Below are 23,363 nucleotides of genomic sequence, written 5' to 3'. Positions count from 1 at the left end.
CTTTTCCGGTTGGTCTCGGAATCAGAGCCGAAAGTCCCTGACTTTACGCGCGGGGGAGACGCATCAATCGGGTCTTGGCTTGAGGTTTTACATTGTTTACATCCAATCAAACAAGAACAAAAGAAGCCTGCTGTTGAAATGGATACCGCCGATCAGGTGAGTAAATCTGCAACTTGCGAGACTGCTTTTGGCGCAGAGATGTGTTTGATGGTGGGCTAAATTGGCCAATGTGTTAATTGGTGACAGAAATTACCATTTTATCCTGTGTCCCCATGCAGCTTGCATCTGCGGGCACGTTTCATGTGCTGAAATTACCTCTGGGATTTATCCGTGTTTTGGAATGGGTGAGTTTTGATGGTTATTGCATGAAATAACTTATACTGTGTAGACTACATGTTATTAAATGATATAGTGAATGGTGTGATACATGTCCTTAAGCGATGATGTTATTACTATCTGCTTTTGACTTCAATTCCTTCATATATCTTTGCTGCAACTTCAACTTTATCGCATCTGTTGGCTTTTAGGTGCCTTTATATTATTGTTTACCCGCATCATCTCGGCTTTTTTTCTTTTCACCATGACTAAATGGCTCAAGTGTGTGTACGGATTTCTAGCTCCGTGAGACCTACACGCCAGGGGAAACCGCCATAGCTTTTTAATGATGCGTCTTTTGGATGTGTTATGCCAACCCTTCGCGTTTTGCGCCTGTCCACCACAAATGCATACTTTTAGCCCAAGTGGAATGATATAACAGGAGTCAACAATGAGTACGGGGTGTCCTAGCTCTCAGTGAATCAAAGCTGTCCTACCTCTTTCTGTCTGAGTGTATTCTCTTAGTGTACAGTGCAGAGAAGCCTTAAGGCAATGAAGAGATAAGTGATTTTCTTTGATGTGAGTTTAGAGAAATGACTGTAACCAGGGTATTCAGCTAGTGCACAGATGTTTCCACTTCCCCTATACACGCACAAACAATCCTCGTCATCACACCTTCACAACACAATTATAAAAGTGACCTTTTCCTTGCAGTGCCTTCCTTATTTTCTCACCTCACCAGCATCTCAACCTCTTTGATGGCCAAACAAATCAAACTACAACACGGGGGATTTATTCTGCAGCGCCAACAGCGGTGTTGTGTTTTAAGACGGTACCAGAGAGAAAAGGGATCTCCCAGAAAGTCGGTCTCAGAATGATCTCTATTTTTTCAGCCTACATCTGGAGTATAAATGATGTGTAACTATTTGCCCTCAGTTGGCCAATCTCGGACTCCACTGAGCACACTAGAAAGGGGACTAGGAGGACAGAAGTATACTGTTAGTAGAATGTTAATATTGGACAATTCTGCAAAAATCCCAGATTGTGTTCTATCAGCAACGTTTTCTTAACATCCATTGCCATTTGTTTATGTTAGCCTTCAGCTCACCTTTGCTATGTTATGGTTTGGGTTACTAAAAATATGGTTAATGTTGCGACATAATTCCAAATAAATCAGATATTTCAGTCTAAACTTGGCTCACTGCTGTGACGCGTTCTTCAGAATATAGTCCATAGTGAAGTGAGGCTATTTTAGCATTTGGCTCCTTCAGTTAAGGTCAAGAAAAGGTTTTTAAGGTTATTTTGATTGCAAATTTGCGATAAGATGCAATCTCTGGTCTCCCAGAGTAAAGTCACATATGTTTTACATTGTTACATAAAGGCCACACCACTTCCTGCACTTTATGTTGGATTTGGATAAATTGTAGAAATGTCAAATATTGATGTAATTGATGCTAGGCTGGGTTTTCAGACTCCCATGACTCCCATGAAAAAAGCAACTGAGATTTAGACCACATTTTCAAGAGAAACCTGCGATTAGGAAAAACCCAATATCAAGAATCATAAAAACCACAGATTATAAAACTTTAAAATCTCACAGTAGAATGCAAGACTCAAAAACTAACAGGAACATAAAAAACCAATATCATCCTCATACCTCCTGTGCTTCTGGCAATCACATAACCAATCATCAAAAAGGCCCAAAGTGAAATTCTTCCCAGGTTATGACACCAGTACAAACACACGCTTGTCAGTTTGGTTTGTTTACGTGCCCTGAGGCATTAAAGGCTGTAGTTAAGGCAGCTATTGACATTTACTTGGCTTATAGTAATGAACCCTACACTGTGTGGCTGATTTTTGTGGACAAACAGACGTTGGTTTAAAGGTTTGCTTCAGTCAGCATAGTTGTGGCATAGTAGTATGTTTCCTGAATCTTCAGTCAGTGAGTCTGCACAAGAGCGAGGCAAATTAATATTATCAGCCATGTCTGCAGGAGATTCTAGAGGATGGTTTTGTGTGTGTGTGTGTGTGTGTGTGTGTGTGTGTGTGTGTGTGTGTGTGTGTGTGTGTGTGTGTGTGTGTGTGTGTGTGTGTGTGTGTGTGTGTGTGTGTGTGTGTGTGTGTGTGTGTGTGTGTGTGTGTGTGTGTGTGTGTGTGTGTGTGTGTGTGTGTGCGTGCGTGCGTGCGTGCGTGCGTGCGTGTGGGTGCGCGTGTGTGTGTAGCTCTTGGCCTGTGTGGCACACTGTCAGTGGATGGCATATTCCGCTCCAAAACAGCTGTAAGGTCCCCTCCTCTCCACCATGGACCAAGTCATGCAGAAGCTGTCGTTTGAGATGTGCTCAAACTATTCACTGTGTGTGTGTGTGTGTGTGTGTGTGTGTGTGTGTGTGTGTGTGTGTGTGTGTGTGTGTGTGTGTGTGTGTGTGTGTGTGTGTGTGTGTGTGTGTGTGTGTGTGTGTGTGTGTGTGTGTGTGTGTGTGTGTGTGTGTGTGTGTGTGTTTCTTCATGTGTGTGTGAGAGAGAGAAAGATGGGAGGAGAAAGGGAACAAAATCGTACAGTTGACTGAGCACATGATGCAAATTATATACATGCCTTTCTTTATGCACCGGTGCATCATCATGGCTGTTCTATTATCTCACACGGGGCACTTTTACAAGTTGTATAAACTCAGCATCTTCCTGAAATGCAGCAAAACTCTAATGCTAATGATGAGTCACAAAGAATGAGTCGTCATGAGTCTAATGTAAGGGTCCTCGTCTCATTGGAAACCCAGGACTGACCCACTGTCCTGTGATGTCATCCTCACTACTTCACTGTACTCCACTTTACCACAAACAAATAGGAACTAGGTAGCAATATCGTAACAGTTATTATCTATGAAAACACTATTCACTGCATGTGTATACCATTAAGAGGTGTATGGGGAACAAGAAATCAAAATGGAGACTTTAATAAAAGTAGTAGCACACAATTGACCGATATAAAGTATTCTAAATAATTGTAGTGGATTAATCAATTAGTTGAATGAAAGAAAATGTATCACCAACAATTAATCTATTTAAAATGTTTAAACAGTTTCAGCTTCCAAGGTGTGAGGATGTGCTGCTTTTCTCAGTTTTGTATCGTTGTTAAGTGAATATCTTTGGGTTTCGATGGATACTTTATGACTTTACGTTGGTCCCTGGGGAATTATGATGGTCATTTTACCCCATTTCTAAATGTTTGTAAATTAAAAGATCAAGGACTCGCTCTCTTTAGCTCGAACATGTGTTTCTTGCCATTTTTCATGAATCTTAATTAGAAACAACGGGTAGTCAAACTGATAATACATGTGTATAGTTTGCTGTAGGGATGCTCAATTAATCGTATTTTAATCGCAATTACGATTTTGGCTTGCAACGATTATGAAAACAACATAATCGAAATAAAACGATTTATTTTTTATTGGTTTTTCAGTTGAATTATACTTAAAGTTAAGGGTAATCAACTGTTAAAAACATACTGTTCACTATTATTTTTCCAATAAATGGATGTTTTCAAAGTAAATGGATAATGGTTTTTAATAATCGTGATATCAATTATTGACCCAAATAATCGAGATTATGATTTTTGCCATAATCGAGCAGCCCTAGTTTGCTTGCTTCATTACATCCCAGAACTGAACATATCCTTTGCGATTTATCTGGGAGTCAAAGCTGTCATGCATAGTATGTTGGTGATTGTTCTCATTAATATGAAATACCTATTATTAGGTTTGTCTCAAGAAGGCATAACATCGACATCCTACTCTGATTCATGCAGACTGAATTTGTATTGATGATGAATTACAGATTGGGAGTGGATCACTAGAACAAATTAATACTAGTTATTGCCGTTGTGAGCCTGAATGAGATGGGCCAGCATTTCTCTGCAGTCCTGGATATACAACAAAGCCTTACATTAATACAATCAAATTAAACAGATTTTGTTTTCAGCAGGATTGGCAAAATAAGATGCTCGGTTTCTTTGTAAAAAATGTGTCAAAAGTTCCTTTCCTCACCCTCTCTTTGTTTCTCTCTCTTTCCTCCATCACGTTGTGTTATTTCTTTATTGACCTTTCACCTTGGTAATGTGTTAAAGTTGTGACAGATTGCGGCACAATATTCATGATAAACATTTGTGCGGGATCATAAGCCCACACACGAAAGGAAAACAAGTGATGAAAGGGGGATGACAGATATCACAAGAGACTTGCCAGGTCAAAGATCTGGTTTCCAGCTCTAAAATCACTCACTTTGACAAGGGGAATTAGAGCAACAATGACAGTAAGACTTTTGCACACCTTCCTTAATAACTGTCACACATGTTAAACGTTGGTGACATCTACCAAAACCCATATCATTCAGTCAATATAATCTAAGAAGGTCTGGTATCTTCTAATGTCTCTGATCTTTAAATATTTGATGTCTAATAATACAAACTGCAATTTGAATTCTACTAAAGCTAAGGCTTGCAAAGCTGATTATTAATAATGGATCCAATTCTTACATTTGATGTGAAATGAGTGGCTAATTGTGACAACCCCACAGGGAATTACCCTCTGCCTCTAATTTTAGCGTTTTTCTGCGCCTTGTTTTGGTCACATGTCAGCAAAAAAAACGAAAATACAGCGGTTTATCAATGTTAGAAACTAGCCGTTGAACAATAATCTTTTAGGAGTTGGTACCTTAAAAAAAACGCTCAGAGGTAAATGAGTATTGGATCTTAAAGGTGGGGTAGGTAAGTTTGAGAAACCGGCTCGAGATCGCTAGAATTTGAAAATACACAACCGGAGAAAATCTGCCACTTCCTTACAGAGCCCCTCCTCCAACACACACGAACGCGCACATGACCAATGAGGGCACAAGATAAGTTTGTGCCCCGATGGAAGGCTGACAGGCAGGTAGGCCATCCAGTTACTTTAGCCGGGCCGACTAAACGGATTGGTTGTACTTTTTACAGTATTACGGCTTCTACAGATGACATTTTTTTATGGATTTTTTGTCAAAGCACTTAAGATATTCATTGCTATCGGGATGTTAAGAGCATTCCATGGAATATAACAAAAAGTGTATCTCGAGCCGGTTTCTGAAACTTACCTACCCCACCTTTAATGTCAGGTGGTGAGTTTAGAAGATGAAATAATGTTCCCACAAGTATATACAATCAGTCTTCTATTGAATTTACTTCGTCTTTAACTATAAAGAACAGTTAAATACATGTTTGGTTGGAAAAAAATAAAGGATTTCTCAAATGGTTTAGTGGTCCATCTTTTAGAGCCAGCAACAGATCATCGTTTCCCCCCCCCCCTCTATCTAAGCTACATTTAACTTATGATGTGACACAGCCTTTATTGACTTTAAGCTCAGAGCAGGCCCTCCATGTTCCCCTCAACCCGGAGACGATGGTCCGCCATCTGTGACTCGGGCAGAGAAAGGTTGGCCTGTCTTCTCCTGTAGGTGGATGTGTCTTCTCAAACAACACACACCAACACAGTACATGGAAGATCACAGGTGGCAAGAGAGTGTGTACGAGGACAAGAGCATGAAGAAACAGAAAAGACACACTGTATTTATTTGACTATTGTTATAACTGAGATTATTCCAGAGGAGGAAATAATATTAGGGACAAAAACAACTCAAAACTTTTCTATTTGCTGAATTCAAATGTAATTAGAAATACATGTATTATTTGTACATGCATTTTGAAGAGAATGTATTATATACTTAATTGTATTAAACAATAACTGAAATTGTACCTTGAATGGTTTAAAAGGTACAATTTCATAACTAGCAATATAATACTTTTTTTATCATGCCTGAAACTCCATGTATAAATTAGATATGGCCTTAATTACACAGTATGGTCTACATGCTGCTAACATTTCCAAATCAATTAAAATAAACAACATTTTCATTTATGTCATATAAATGTATATTTACTGTTTTCCTATCAAATCTAAAAGAAATTGCTTGTAGATGTAATAGAATGAAAGTAAATAAAAGTATACCTAATTGAGTATTTAGGATTTACTAACCTGAGATAAGGTTTTCTTCTGTAAAACATATTGGTAAAAATCATATCTTTGTCCCTTTCTATCATAACTCAATACTTAAAATAAGGCGTTTCTGTAAAGTCAAAGTCCTTAATCTGGCCCTTTAATTTACCTTCTGTGAAACAAAAGGACTGAGATGATTTTGGATCATCTTTAATGTTGTGTTCATTTCCCCCCCCATGGGTAGTGCTGCGTACCTGGACTCACATTCAGGTTCAGGTCCGGACTCAAGTCCAGAGGTTCAGGTTCAGGTCCGGACTTATAAGTCCGGACCTGAACCCATGGCTTGTGTCAAGTTGTGTGAGTAACTAAAGTGAACTTATTGTGAGCTAATTATCAATTGAACATTAACTCATAATCAACTCAAATTCAAACTCGTCAGGTTTATTGCGCTCCCTTCCAACTTGTGTCTACATTTCTCTACAAAGTACAAATGTAAAAAAAAAACATTTTTTGCCACTTAGTCTACAAATGACTTATGACAGCAACTACAGTGAACTACTACAAAGTTCAAACATGTATTTCATTTACCAAACTAAAGTAACCAAACAGTCCCTGAGCTGACTGAGCCTCAATCCCTAAAACGTTGCTGAAAGGTAGAGTGTAGAGTAGACTATACGCATTACACTGTTACACACCTACTATACAGTACAGGCTACACTGTAGTGACTGTACAGTCAGAGTGTACTGTACTGTCTGTACACCATGTCTTTTCTACAACTCTACATGTTTACATTAAACAGTACATACTACATACATAGTGATGTACATACATACTGTTAGAAATTAAAATCAATGTTGATATGGCGTAATTTTGAATTAAATACACTATTTAATTTAAATCAGTTTTATTCTGAAAATCCGGAAGTTCACACTATTTACTTAATACTTTTATTCTGAAAAGTCTTCACTTCCGGTTAGCATTAGCATGTGGCGAAACGCTACGTTTTCAAACCGTGAATCGAAGGTGAAATGACATGTGATGTTGTACATTGAGCACACTGGGATTAGCACTCATTTATTGACGCTGAATAACGTTTATCAGGGAATGTTTAAATAACCACAGACACCAGAATATACGTAAGTGCCAGTTTTTTTGCGAGTCCAAGTACCGGTTCCTGACGTTCCGGTTTTAACCGGACTTGAACCGAAACTTTTTACAAGTCCAGTACCGGTTCGGCGTACCGGTACGCAGCACTACCCATGGGTGTTACAAAGTTGACTAAATCGTCCAAAATTCAATGAAAGTGGCGATCAGCAATTTCATATGTTCAAATGTTATACTGTGAAGGATATCGGATATAGCCTTAATGCAATCGAATGTAAAACAAAAAAGTTATGATTGATGAAAGTAGTAAATCGGTCAGATTTGACCCGAACACAACAGGAGGTTAAATTCCTATGAAGACATTTCCTCCTTGCAGATATAAAACAAACACCATACAAAAACACAAACACAGTAGGGTGGTATTATATTTCTGATGGGTGCCACCAGTTTAATAAGTGCAGTGACTGTCCCGGGGCACTGGGCTATATAGCCGGTGAAACTCTATGGAGAGAAAAGGAGCACAAAGAAGGGACACTGTTGCAAATATAAAATGGAGATTTTCTGTGGTGGTCAGTGAAGCTTACAGAAGGAGGGAGCAGAGAGAGGGGAGATGAATCTGGGCTATACAGGGCACAAAGCGCTCCCCGTGCAGGAAGGGATTAGCCGCCGCTACATGAGCTACTGATTTGTGTTCTGTGGAGCTGCTACTGAAGCAGAGATCAGGCAGCTTTCACATGAAGGCTTGTGCTCGTCGCGTCTTTGTGTCACTGTAAGTAGTTTGGATTTCACACAAAGAGCCATTATCAAAATCATCGGCAAAAGCACATCTGTAGAAGTATTTTTGCCCCATCAGCAGCGCTTCAGTTAGGGTGACAACCCTTCATTACTCTGATGTCATAGTTCCATTTAAATGTGCTTTTGTCTGCACTGTCTCCAATCCGAATCTCAATTTGTTCTTTGTTTTTGGGACTCAACTAACTGGCGTTGTAAAATTGCTCATGTTTTCACACTAGCAGTGTGTGTGTGTGTGTGTGTGTGTGTGTGTGTGTGTGTGTGTGTGTGTGTGTGTGTGTGTGTGTGTGTGTGTGTGTGTGTGTGTGTGTGTGTGTGTGTGTGTGTGTGTGTGTGTGTGTGTGTGTGTGTGTGTGTGTGTGTGTGTGTGTGTGTGTGTGTGTGTGTGTGTGTGTGTGTGTGTGTGTGTGTGTGTGTGTGTGTGTGTGTTTGAGAACTGTGGCTAATGCTTCTGGCTGAGTGGAGGAAGTGAGTTATTTTTGCACTATTCACATACATACAGTGTACACACATTACAAACTCACATCCAGGCCCTTAAACATGTGATTAATGCACACATGCACAGAGAGATTACACACAATGTGACACACGTGCAGCCATGCACACACAAACATTGACATGTACTGTTAGTGAATGGAAATGCTGAATGAATACACAACACATGACACATGCTTCGACATCAACAGAAGCATGTAACATGAATAAAGATCACCAGACTTAAAACAGCTAAGTGCAGACAGACGGACACACAGACGGACGGACGGACGGACGGACAGACGGACGGATACACAGACGGACGGACGGACAGACAGACGGACGGACGGACAGACGGACAGACAGACAGGTTGAGATCAATGTTTACATTGACTTAAATCAAAACGCAGGCAAATGTCAAAATTAGACAAAAAGACAACAGGCACAGAATCATCAACCTGTGGATCAGGTATGGGTTCATGTGGCTAGAAAACGCATCATTGACAATCTGGCCAGGAAATCAGTGGAAAATGGCTTGATCTGCAGGGTTGCCAATGGGGTAACAGGTAAGCAGACATGAACTTCGCAAAAAAAATGCTTTTGATAGCAGCTACTTAGAACTTACAAAAACAGGAAAAGGATCCTAAAACCAGGAAATGTTATCTTTAAGCTAATGGTGATTGCATTTACAATACCACATCCTGTTAGTGCAGATACTTTCTGTTGTTACTTTCAATTGATTCAGGTCGAATTTAAGTTCATCTGGAAACACATCCTCACTCCCAGGTCGGCCTATGTTGACGTTATGTCAAGTCCCCTGCTGGCTTTTTCCAACGCAAGGGGGGGGGGCCTTAGCGTCCATTTTCAACGCAAGGGGGGGGCCCTTAGCGTCCATTTTCAGCTTTCCGGATGTCCATGTGCTTCTATGGACGCTCATGGAAGCACGGCATTCGTTTGCGTCAACTGCCCTTAAAGGCAATGAAGACAATACACTACCCAGAATCCCCAGCTATCGTTTGGACTACACCATGTGCTCTGTTTGACAAACCCCGTGATAGTCCTCAAGCTCTGTGATTGGAGAGTGTGCTCCGAGGGTTAAGCCAGCCTCGAACAGCACTTGAAATGGGATGGAACCACGGCAGACTGTTCAAAACTGGATTTGAACGGGTCCACCGTCCCCAGAACTACACATGCTGGCTATTCTGTTTCGCAACATGTTCTCTATGGCACGTCTCTACTGGGAGTTGTAGTTTTAAAAGACGTTTTCGTATTTCCCATAATAAGAAGTTGCCAGTATTAAACTGTGTACATCCCTGGAGGTTTAGGGGACAGGAAACACTCACATTTAAAACATATAATTAATAAATGGGTGAAAATTGCTGGTGCCCATAATGGGCAGCATTAATATATATACCCACACGCCAGCTAAGGTCAGAAGAGCTTTATTTAACAGCTGGTCTTATGTTTGTGACCCTGTTGTTAATTAATAACATTACATTAATTGATAAGCCTGAAACATGCACTTGTCAAGGTTCAGAGGCACATTTTGCAAATATGGCAGTAGCCATCGATCAGCTTAAGATAAGATATACTTTATTGATCCCAAGTTGGAACATTTGCGTTACATCAGCATGTGTAACAGTTAAATATGCAGTGGTGTTTATTTGAAAATCATTTAGTATAATCACACAAATTCTGTGTTTTATATTCAACAATTCTGTGTTCTTTATTTATTGATTGTTCAATACCTGACAAGGCCGGAGATGAAATATCTGCATACATCTTATAAGAGTATAATACATTATGTATAATATCAGTTAAAATAAGTGCTTCAACATAGTTAACATTGCTGGAGGTATGCACACATATTGATAGATGTCTTGTAATGCACTGTTGAGGAACCTGCGACCCAAGTTTTTCATTCAGTGCAGAACTACACCACAGTTGTGTAGGCCTATATGATATGTCAATAAACCTTAGAACATCTTGAAATCTTGAATGGGATGTGCAAAATAGTCATTATATACAGTCTTTAATTAACTATTAGTAGAGAATAACGAGTAATGAATATACTTTATAGGGATCCTATTAATATCTAATAATAAAAATAATGAAATTCAATAACATGCTTTAACCACCAGGTGTCTCTTTATATCATCTGTGCACCTTTATGGTGTAAATACAGCCTATCTACCAATTGGATCAAATATAAAAGTGAGCCGAATTAGTGTTGATACTGAAAGGAGACGTATTGTGTGAAAAGAAATGTAAGATGTTGTTTAATGGCTGATATATTTATGATCCACGTCACGTTTTCAGTTCCTCATGTTTGTCTTCTCATCAGGGCTATAAATACAGAACTACGGCAGATATGTAATATTTAATGCAGCCGAACCGTGTATTACAATGCTGTTATGTGATGACTTTGAAAGAGAAAAGCAAGCACACTCGGAATAAGGTATTATTTTATTTTTTTTAAATGTTTTCGGTCTGTGCTCTGAGATGTGAGACTGGAATTGCACAGGGGAAAATAACGTATCTTTAGATGCGGATTTTGTTACTAATATGTTTGCGCTGTGGACCAACACTGTGGACCAACACTATACATTGACGGGTAAGGGGGTAGCAATAAAGATAACACCATTAAACAGTTACACAACATAACAGAAATAATATCGATAGCAGCGTCCCTAGCAACCACCTTGGTAACAATGAAAACGTTGGACGCAATTTCCTGAAGTAATCTTCATAATAACTAGCAAACTAAAGATCATGTACATCCACTGCACACATCATCTGAAATAACAACTCATATTTCTCACATCAAATGACATCAAAACGCATTTTAATGGCCAAACTAACTTTAAAATAGGCATTTTACACCCAGAATAAAACGAAGTTCGGCCATGTTTTCTTTTTCTGCAGGGAGAAATGTGAAGATCAAGTGACGTCAAACAGAGTTTATGGTGTAGTCCAAACGATAGCTGGGGATTCTGGGTAGTGTAGTGTCTTCTGCCATCCTTTACTCCGAAAAAAGATTTGTTTCTCCGAATCGAAGGGGAAAAATACAAAAGCATTGCACACAATTTAAACCAATCAATGCTGTGTAATTAACAAGGATAATATGGTGTTTTTTAGTCGATGAGTAGTGCAGATATCACTGTAAAATCAATCGTCAGTAAGGGGAATATTTACTTCCGGGTGTACAATTCTCCGCTATCCAATGAGAATGGACGCTCTCATTGCCTTTAAGGGCAGTCGACACAAACGAATGCCGTGCTTCCATGAGCGTCCATAGAAGCACATGGACATCCCGGAAAGCTGAAAATGGACGCTAAGGGCCCCCCCCCTTGCGTTGAAAATGGACGCTAAGGCCCCCCCCCTTGCGTTGGAAAAAGCCGGCAGGGGACTTGACATAACGTCAACATAGGCCGACCTGGGAGTGAGGATGTGTTGACATGACCACCGCTGACCGAGTCAGATCCATCCAAAATGAGAAAATTATCAAAACGAATACGTCCTTCTCGAATATCCTAAACCCAAAAGATTGTCCTTACTGCATGCTTTTCTGCTGCCTGAAGAACACACTCCATACAGATGGTTTGTGTGGTTTTTAAGTGGAGTTTAATTTTAAATGATAGCATAAGATAAGCAATTTGAAAGGGATGTGCCTCTCTGTGTTTAATCTTTCTGTCTTCATAAAGAGTGTCCTAGATATTTCCCCCTCAGTCAGGCAGGGAGAGGGGCTGAACATCCGAGGCGTTTTTCTCCTCGCAACACAGCCACTCGACATTGTAACAATTCCTATCCACTTGAATATAGCAGGTGGACCATGTGACTCCTCACTCAGACAGAAACCATGCAACCTTATCCAACCACCTGAATTAAAATATCACAAGGTGTATTCATTAAACCTTGCATTGGTCTGAAAGCAAATTCTGATATTCACACATTGTGGTCGTCAACGCCATGTAGGTCAGTGGAGAAGGGGGCAAACAGGGAGATGTTTCAGAGCTCGTGTTTTGCACTGCATTCAGTTTTCATTCCTGTACCCTGGCTTCTCTTTCTCTCTGTCTCTCTCTCCCTCCGCCTATCTCTTGTTCCCTGAGGAGCCCAGCTGGGAGAGGCAGATAAACACACGGGCCGCGGGGCTTAGCACCCACCCTCGTTTCACAATGCCACGCTCTCCTGTTCAAAGGCCCCAGCCAGAAATGAGAGGGGCTAAACCCGAGCCGAAAATCACAGGGAGAGGAGGCAGCTGAGAGCCACAGAGCATAAAGACGTACAGAGAGGGAGAGATCTGGGGTTGTTTGTGATAATTAGGGGGTAGTATTTATTCTCTCGCTCCTTCGGTCACTTTTCTTCCACCATTTGTTTGCTCAGATAAGCCACATTCTGCATTGACAGTATTTATCCTTTTAGTTGCAGACGTATACGCACTTTGCTTTTTGTTTGTGTCCTCATTTTGCCTCTAAACCAACCAAAGGTAAAGCGAGTGAATCACTTTAAAACCTTTCAGTATAGAGGAATTCCCTGCAGAGGCTCCAGCTGTGCACCGTGACAGCATCCACCTGAGGCCTGACGCTGCAGGAAGCAACTGGACATCCAAGTCCTTTTGTTTTTCATACATCACTTGGCTCTGTTCTGGGCTGACCCAGCCACACGTAGTTAAAGTGCTGAGTAACCCAGATTACCCTCACATCACCTGCTACTGCCCCTGTTAGCAGTTCTCAGATGTAAGTTATCTGCCTGTTAATGTGAAGAGAACAAATATGGTTACGTTTTCATATCCACTGATCCCTTTTGTTAAGATAATTGTGTATGAATTGTGCTTTGATTTAAATCCCTCTTTGAGGTTGAAATCGTTAAAATAAATAAGTCGATGCACTTAAATCTGCTCTGCATGGAGATTTGATGAATAGTTTGTCCTTAAATGATAGCATTGATCCACAAGGGGGCATAAACTACCCGATTATAAGTTTTGTGACTGACATGTTTCTAACTTCTAACTCTTATATATGTCACATAAAAACTCCGTAGGGACTGTATTTTCTTATCTATTTCAATATTTGATTTTGTTCATTTAAGAGAACATGTGTTCATTAAAAAACAGTTGATTCAGGCCACGAGCAGACACATTTTAAAGTTTAGCAATGTCATCTGCATAGTGGTGGATTTGCATCATAACTGATAATAAGTGAATGTAACACCAATGGAGTACCTTAACCCTAACCCTCACACTTTTGGCATTTAATAAGTGAATTTTGTTTTACTAAGTACATATGTATACATTGTGAATGCAAACACATGCTTGCTACAAACATGCACACTTCATCTCTTCAATGACAGGCTCACAGCAACTGCCAGAGTGAGTGTAAACAGTGCTGCTGCATGATCTTGTAATGTTGATGCTTATTACATGGCGCCCTCCAGAGGCTGAGGGCGTTCAAACTACAGAGATATCTCTTCTCCAGCTGCTGGCAAGCCTCAAGTCCAGCTGCCTGTAATATGGGAGAGGGGAGGCTTGAGCTAACCTGGCATCAGGTCTGATTATGGTGATCATGCTTGTGAGAAGGCTTCAGGCTATTGGAGCCTTGTATAGAAAACTGAGCTGAGAGAGCATATTAAGGGCAGAGGGATGTGTGTGTGCCCGGGATCATACGTGCGTGCCCGCTCATGTTTGATGATAGTAATGGAAGATCCTTACTTTGGGTTCAAGTCATCCACTTTTAACTGGAGACACAGAAAGACTTTGAGAACCTGCTGGCAGTCACTCAGTAAACCATTCATTGTCCTTATTGGCCCTTTGTTTCGTCTCATATCTGATCTGACTTCACCATTGTGTTTACCTTCAAATGTGATGTGGCAGATATTGGCCCAATGCTGGATCTCAATTATTGTTTCAAAAAGTCTGATCCATAAAGTTGTGTCAAATTCTGTTTTCCAATCAATTCCCGTTTCCTTAAACTTTATCTAAAGAGCAGACCAAGCCCTAACCAAGGATGGCATAGCTATGGGAAATTGCACACAAGAGTAGAACATCAAATAAATATGTCGTTATTGAAAATGCATTTGAAGTTCAAACTTTCGAGGTGAAAACATCACATTCCTCACATCTGTTTGATTTACATCCTCTTACCTTAGATCTGACTTTACGCTGCACTTACTAACATTCAGTGCTGTTTCCTGCTGTTCAAGTGGTATCACGGCCATTTCGGCTCAAGTGTCTTCAGCTTGTTGCACCCTCATATCTGTTCTGCCTCAAGAAAAAACTGTGGACCGGTAATGAGAGTTCAGTCATCCTTCTCTAATACATTGCTTATGCGTATTGTATCTGTCATTACAATTCATACACACGTCCACGAATGAAGAATAAGAATAATGTCAAACGTTTTTTTTATTTTAACCTTAAAATCAGGTGCCAGAGGAGGAGGACAAACAGTGATGTCTTCCTCTGGAGCCCCCGGAGTCTGTCCTGATTCAGCTCAGCCCACACACTCTCTGCAGCTATTATAGTCCATGTGCTGATGTGGCCAACATGCTATCAGCTGGTGTTGAATTGGCTTGAGATGTCCGTGAGCCAAATATTTAAAATGGGGGACTGCTGACACTCACTATTCGACACTTGGGTCTGTTACTAGGAATTAATTCAAGGACAGTTTCATGTTGTATGTGGCTCATTGTGTAAGGACATTTTGTAAGGAGTGTCAAACTCAAGGCCCGGGGGCCAAATCCGGCCCGCCACTTCATTTTATGTGGCCCACAAGAGCTTGCAAAGAATATAATAAGTGTATTATAATGTTACGTGCCGCTTTACAGGAGAAGGTTGCCCATAAACTACATGTCCCACAATGCATCTCATTTTGTGACATGCAATGAAGAGACTTGCAATGATTTGCCTTAGACTTCGGCTTTCAGACATAGTTAATTATTAAGTTATTACCCTATCCGATAATAATCCAATGCAGAGGAAATATTGTAAAATTATACATTATTTTATATTTATTATCTATATTTATCTATGTATATTTATTTATATAGTCTTAAAGTTACCACCGGCCCTTTGAGTGCAACCATCATTCTAATGTGGCCCGCGATGAAATTGAGTTTGACACCGCTGGTATAGAGTAACTAAAACACCTGTTGTGTGATAATTTAACAATAATGTTTTTTCCAAGGAGTGTGTTGGTCCAATCTGCTCATCCATTGCCAACTGCTTTTTTGTTCTTTCTTTGTGCAGCTTTCTGCCATTTTTGCATTTGCAACATGTGGGGGCTACTCTGGGCAGCTGCGGGTCAGTGTGGACTGCATGGAGAAGGCCAGAAGCAACCTCAGCATCGGCATCGACTTTGCTTATCCTTTCAGGTGAGAGGTCTTCATTCATTGTTTTATAGTTTGACGGCATGAGTATGAACCTGGGCATGATAACGTGACCCTCAAAGGGACTTGAATAACTTAAATAATGTTTTTACTGGTGGTTAAATCTGGTCTACCTGCATGTGCCATCTGACCTCTGCAGCTCATTCAGAATGCAGCGGCTCGTCTGGTCTTCAACCTTCCTAAATTCTCCCACACCACGCCGCTCCTCCGCTGCCTCCACTGGCTTCCGGTAACTGCTAGAATTCACTTCAAGACCCTGGTACTTGCGTACCATGCTGCGAATGGATCTGGCCCTTCCTACATCCAGGACATGGTTAAACCGTACACCCCAGCACGTGCACTTCGCTCTGCATCAGCCAAACGGCTCGCTGCACCCTCGCTGCGAGGGGGACCCAAGTTCCCATCAGCAAAAACACGTGGATTTGCTATCCTGGCTCCAAAATGGTGGAATGAGCTCCCATTGACATCAGGACGGCAGATAGCTTACACACCTTCCGGCGCAGACTGAAAACTCATCTCTTTCGACTCCACTTCGAGCGATAGAATGACTAACAAAGAACTGCTAACAGAGCACTTATATACTAATAAAGGACTGGCGTATCTAAAGCCAGTTGAGTAGCACTTGAAACGATTGGCTCTTTGAAACCTGATGTACTTTATGATTCTGTTTTCTTCAAGGTTGTGTCTTCCTGGTCGAATGTACTTATTGTAAGTCGCTTTGGATAAAAGCGTCAGCTAAATGCAATGTAATGTAATGTAAATCATCGTTGCATCTCTAGATATAATTCCTTACAGCTGCAATCTGTATAAAATAAAATAAAAATGATTAACTTACTGTTCTCATCTGCAAATAACTACTTTTATCAAATGCTTTAAGGTAAAATACTACATTTCGGAAGATGTCATGCAAGAGCTAAAGACAGGGAAGATATGAATAGATTGCTGTGTCATCTTTTACTAGGACCTCCTGGTTAAACATATACATATACAAGAGTGCTATTGATACCAATTTCTAAAGTGAATAGTATTTGACCACTGCACTTCCCTCTGTGTGTTTCAGGCTGCACCAGGTGTCCTTTGAAGCGCCCGTGTGTGAAGGCATTAGAAACGAGCGTGTGTTCCTCATCGGAGACTTTTCATCGTCTGCAGAGTTTTTTGTCACCATTGCGGTCTTTGCCTTCCTCTATTCCCTCATGGCCACCATTGTCTACATCTTCTTTCAGAACATGTACCGTGAAAACAACCGAGGAACTCTCATTGTGAGTACAGTGGACCAAGGACATCTTAGGTTTTAGTGTTAGTTACTGTTGGGAAAATCCTGAATGTAATCTTCCAATATCAGAGTAGCACATGATAACAAAGGCCCAACTGTAGCTGCGTACGTAACCGGATGTATGATTACCTAGAAGAGCGTCAGGACACACTGTTTTAGGCATATGGTAGCTATGTGACAACGATTAACATGATGATTCAGCCTCTATGGAGAGAGGCATATGACTGTCATGTTTATTGTTTACGCAGGCCTTAGCTAATCTGAACAAAACATTGTATACTGCTTTAAACCGGTATTCCTCCATCTTGTGACTGTAACACCCTCTCTTGTATATAAGGCATGTGAAGGACACTATTCGGGGAACTATTTGACCCATGCAGCTCTGTATCTGATGACTACTTCCATTCTTGCAAGGATAATAAATACATGTATCCTGATATTGAAGTTCAAGCCGGTGACTAGTGATATTTGTCCTAACAGTTACTCACATTGTATAATCTTACCCTTGAGTTTAATTGTTCCATACCCTGTCTTATCTCTCTTTCTCGCCGTCAGGACTTTGTAGTGACAGTGGTGTTCTCCTTCATGTGGCTGGTCAGTTCCTCCGCCTGGGCCAAAGCTCTGTCTGATGTGAAAACAGCCACTGATCCAGATGAGGTGCAGTTCCTCATCTCTGCCTGCAAAGTCCAGTCTAACAAGTGCGGCTCTGTGCATGGGCCGCGCTGGTCGGGTCTCAACACCTCAGTGGTAGGTTCGCAGGATGTGTGACCCAAACACTGCGCATGAATACATAAATCAACCAGAAAAAGGCAATGAAAATAATTGAAATACTGATACAGTCGTAGTGGAAAAGTCAGTTACACACATATACGTTGAAATGCTGAACCTTACGTTTTTAAGTGTACGCCCTGAGTGAAGTTGAATTACTGAAAGGAGTTGAAATGTACGCTTTAGTAAACATTTTGTATTGAGTAGGAGATTTGAGTTGATGCTGAAATCCTGAAAGAAAGTGTTGGAACAAAAATAAAGAAGTGGGCTGAAGTGGTGAAACTGATGGCAGTTGGTGTAACTTCTGTATAAACTGTGGAAATAGTTCAAACGGGAAAATGTTTCTCTGTTGTTCAAACATGATCACCTGATAGGGTGAAAGTGTGCAATTAAACATGTACACAGGTTTGGGGATTGACAGATTACATGTACCAGGATTATGTATTTAGATACAAAAAGTTATTATTTGTATTGTTGCTGTATATGCTACTGCCTGAATATGCTTTAGGACAGGCAGGTTTTTAATTATAATAATAATAGTTTTCTCATTGTTATTTGCATTGCATTTGATATTCGACTTCAACAAGATACATTACTTTAATATTAATGTTCCTCCCAAACATGATGAGATGCTTTATCAAATACAATGCAATACAAAAGAGAATAGAACCTTCGAAAAGAAGATCCAAGATATTGAGTTTATTGTCATTGCATGTTAAACAAAACAAAATTATCTTTGTTGGCAATCAACTCCACTGAGTGGCATGTATACATATATTAAAATGGGAAATATAGACATTTAGTAGCATGAAGAGGAGTTTGAGTGAATCACTACTAAAGAAGCTGATGTGTTGTTGATTAATGAAATTGGTAGGAAAATAAGTAGAAATAAGAACTTTTTAACTAAGTAACATTTTCTAACTTTAAAAATATTGCTTTGTCTTATTCCCCTTCAGGTTTTTGGGTTCCTCAACTTCGTTCTATGGGCAGGGAACATCTGGTTTGTCTTTAAGGAGACCGGTTGGCACAAGGGTGCTTCGAGGTTAGCAGACGGGGCATCAGAGAAAAAGGTGGGCACCTTTAACCAGCAGCAGACCTACAACCAGGGAAGCTTTGACCAATACGGGAGCTACAACACCCAGGGCAACTACGACCAGCCGTCTGAGTACAGCCAGGTGGGAGGGCCAACCTCCTTCTCCAACCAGATGTAGCCGTGCCTTTTCCTATAGCGGGCACTTCTGCATTTCAAATAGGGCAATCAGGGGAGGATCAGAGAGGAGGTAGGTTTGTCAAAAAACTAAGAAAAAAAGGCATTAAGGGTGTCACCTATTGTGTATATAAGTATTGTTGGGTATTGTAAACAAAATGATTGGATAGAGTCTTTTACTCTTTATCTGTCAGAGGTGTTTTTTGCTAAATGTCGTATTTGTCGTTGTTTCAAAAGTGAAGGTGTCTTTGTGCTTGGGGGATGTATTTTTCAAAGTGGGTTGCCCTGTTGTGAAAGGGAAAAGTGCTCTATGTTCGTATCATTCTTCAAGTTGGCAAAACAGTGTCGACTCAGTGCATGATGTCTGTGTAATATGCTCTATGTGAAATTAGTTTAAAAACATTATCTCTCTGAAAGTTTACAACAATCATACTGCTAAGTTTTGATAATGGGTATTTCTAATTCAGATTCAGAAAGTAATTTAGTGATACGTGTGTGTCTTATATTTGCTTGAAACAAATACATTCCAACCCAAATCTGACATTGATCCTGTCAGACAGCAGGGGGGTATACTGCGAAGCAGGATTTTCGCTTAGCCGGCTAAATTCAGGGAAAACTCCGGCTTTCCGGTCCTACGAAGCTGGTTCTCTTTTTAGCAAGCTAGATCTCCATGGTAATATATGCTAAGCAGCTAACCTGGTCGGGACCAGGTTAGGTTGCAGGCTAAGAGCTCAACTCAGTGAAAGCACCGCCTGCTGACCAATCAGAGCTCAGTGTGTGGAGTTTAAAGCGATCAAGTCATATTACAGGAGAAAGGAAATACAGAAAAACTGCCGTCGCAGGAAAGACGGCCGGCAAAAATCACCGACTGTGTGAACGTGAACATTAATAGAATATCACCTCCCATCTTCAGAGCAATCTGACTATTATAACATTAGCGTTAAGAAAGCTTACTTAAATATCGGCCACAACATAAGAACCCGGATCAGAGTACATTAAGTACAGTCCGCGGCATATCACTTCATAATGTATCATATCTCTCCTTATCTGAGTCAGCTGAGCCGTATCTGGCCGTGCAACACTCACTGTGTCACATACTGTATGCAGAAGTATTATTTTAAGCAACACATTAAGTTGACGAAACACTCGAGACAAATGTAATTGAAGTCAGATCGTGTTTTAGACGGGGCAGTGATATCATAAACCTGTTAATGTACGCATTCAAACACTTTTTATTTTACCAGCTGTGTTCACCTTGCAGGTGCAGCTATGTGGCTTTGATCCTGATCAAGTGTTTAAGTCATGGATGTTTAAAGTTTAACTTCTTCATTTTTGACTAGTATTAAAGTTCACTTTTCATTCAGGAAGTATGACGCTGCACTGTCAGTACGCTTCTCCATGTTTGTGATTGGTCGAATGCTCCAAATACCACCCCTTTCATGTGAACGCGCACCTAACTAGATAGGACACGGCTGGCTTGAGCGATCCACTTGATAACCAGCGTCGTAGTACAGTTTAGCGAGAGCGCGTATGTTTTGGATTAAGCCAACCGGCTAACTCAAACATATCCAGGTTAGGTTGAACCAGGTTCGCAGTATAGGCCCCAGGTATCAGCAATGACTTTAAAGTGCATACAGGGATGTCTATAACAAAAGTATGCAACCATTGCAGCATGTTGTTTCTATTCCCATGGCTTCCTCTTTATCATTGCATCTCACAGACTACGCCACAATGTCATTTTGTCAATCTAAAGAGGGAGATTGCCTCCCTTCATGTTTACAAGTGTCCTCTCCTGCTCGATACTGTGACTGTTTTCTATGCTATCCTCAGAGTACTGGGACACTATAACCATATACGTTATACCTCGCTAAACGCTTAAGTCCAGCGAAAAAGCACATCCATACCACAGTGATAACAGTGAATCGTGGGCTCATCTGTACATAACCACTACTGAGCTTTTGTTTACTTTAAATAACAATCCATATTTGTATAAATAAATAAAACCGCTGTGCATTTATGTGTTTTATTCCAAGATAATGCTGTTCGTTATCATTAATATGAAATGTGCAACCCTGTTTCTTGACCTCCTAAGAATGTGGCTTGAATCAGTGTAATAAAGCAGATTGAATATTCATGTATAATAGTCTGACTTTCATGATAGATATGTATTTTAGGGGTCTATAATCTGACAATTACTTTATGAGTGTGGGTATTTTACAGGCATTCATGCTATTAAAGATGCACATATTCGCATAAATAACCTGTTTGCATACCTCGATTCTTTCTTTCTCTGATATGTATGAAAAGTAACATTGAACTGTGAACAATTGTATTTTTTGAATGCTTCTTTAATGTTGAATGACTTGTCTCCAAGACACCCATGAACACATCTCTGGCTAACACTGGTGCTTTTGCAAATGTTGAAAAACTCGGTTTTACGGATCTGAAAAACAAAGCACTTAACTGATTAGTTAAGAAGTTGCATGAGTGTCAGTCAACTGAGAATTAGATTTAGTCAATGACTCGTAGATTTAACACTTGACCTTTGACCTGTTGCCTTAGTGTCCGCACAAACAGGGATTGTGTGTCAAATGTACAGTTTGAACTTTGCCGATGTTTTCTATGTTACCAGATAAACACATTTTTTTGAGAAAATAGACACCTCTAGTGGTCATGTAGCTAATACATGATAAGCACAATACACTGTCAATTATTGCTTATATCTTTATCAAACAAGGACCATGCATACAAATATGTTCATCTCAATTAAAGAAGAGATGATTTATGCCAGATTTAGCTATTAGCTCATTTCCATTTGCAGACATAAAATATGACATCATCTCTATTACACTATCAATTATACAGACGGGTCAGATACAGACCAATACAATATAAATACCAGCATGTGTCAGTACAATTACAATATTACAATTCAATATATATTTGTTTGAACTACTGGAAAAGAGGGAAAGTCACATTTTAACCTCACATAAGGCCACTAATTGTAAATATGTAATTTACGTAATACGTAGGCTTTTTTTTGTTGAAAGTACTGTGTGTCGTTTTAACTGACACTAAACGGATACATACTGCTGTCATATCCGCCTGCAGTCATATCTAGCACCTGAAATGAACCCAGGACCGTGTGCAGCCTACTGAGTGACCAGCAGGGGGCGACAACACTCATTTAGAAACTGAACCATTCACAACAAGAAGTCCTCAGCATCAGCTTTAGAGCAGATATCAGTCTCATGCAAAAAGCCAGCTCCCATACTGCTCTGGTCACCTTGTACCGCTCACTTTATTGCCAGTAGACAATGTTGAACATTTCCAATATTTTAGTTGTTTTTTTAGTGGCGCGCATATCAAACGCATGATATGCTAACATGGTATAATAGCTATACTGTACTTCTAATCTACAAAGTATTTCAACTGTCCAAATGTGGTCCATATTGACCAACTACAATACTTTAAATGCTCTTACATGTAGAAAAACAGGATAATAATATAAACCATAATAATAAAATAATGTGAAAAGATCCAATGTGCATAATGAGTACTTTCCCTTTTGATACTTGAAGTATTATTATTGAAGTTTAGATGATAATACTTATGTACTATATTATTCTGTAATTGGACATTGTGCAGAATGAGCCATTTTTATACTTTAAGTACATTCTGATGCTAATCCTTTTGTACTTTTACATAAGAAGAATGTTGAAATCACGACTTTTACTTGTAATGGATTATTTAAGACCATAGTATTTGTACTTTTTCTTGATACTTCTTTCAAAACAGCAAAGGACCCTTTATGTGTTTAATGTGCATGTCCCACTGAAATAACCTGACCTTGACTCTTTTACAATACATTTGCACGTTCTGTATTTCTCCTTTTTTTTGGCAGCGAAACGTCAGGAAATCATCTCAAAATGCTGTTTAGTTTTCTTAAACTTTCTAGCCCATTTTACTCCACTTGCTGTGAAATGGAAACTGTCAACATTGTATCTACTACTATTTTATGAACTCTTATAT

At 40.0% G+C, this 23,363-nt stretch overlaps 1 protein-coding gene across 3 annotated transcripts; it reads left to right on the top strand.

Annotated features, from left to right (window-relative positions):
* Window positions 1-33: 33 nt before the first annotated feature.
* synpra (synaptoporin a) lies at window positions 34-21,515 on the top strand. 3 transcript variants are annotated; one of them, XM_071203280.1, is made up of 7 exons: window positions 34-156; window positions 279-344; window positions 15,944-16,068; window positions 16,223-16,312; window positions 17,144-17,342; window positions 17,912-18,103; window positions 19,081-21,515. In XM_071203280.1, the coding sequence occupies exons 1-7, from the start codon at window positions 139-141 to the stop codon at window positions 19,333-19,335; spliced, it is 945 nt and encodes a 314-aa protein (XP_071059381.1). In that variant the 5' UTR covers window positions 34-138; the 3' UTR covers window positions 19,336-21,515. The 3 variants fall into 3 exon arrangements, with proteins under 3 accessions (XP_071059381.1, XP_033938926.1, XP_071059382.1); XM_034083035.2 differs by lacking the exon at window positions 16,223-16,312; XM_071203281.1 differs by lacking the exons at window positions 34-156; window positions 279-344 and adding an exon at window positions 8,145-8,206.
* The last annotated feature ends 1,848 nt before the right edge of the window (window positions 21,516-23,363 follow it).

The sequence above is a fragment of the Pseudochaenichthys georgianus genome, chromosome 5, assembly GCF_902827115.2.
Source record: "Pseudochaenichthys georgianus chromosome 5, fPseGeo1.2, whole genome shotgun sequence".
In the NCBI taxonomy this organism is placed as follows: Eukaryota; Metazoa; Chordata; class Actinopteri; order Perciformes; family Channichthyidae; genus Pseudochaenichthys; species Pseudochaenichthys georgianus.
The sequence above is the reverse complement of the archived record's forward strand: the minus strand, read 5'-3'. Positions and strand labels throughout refer to the sequence as shown.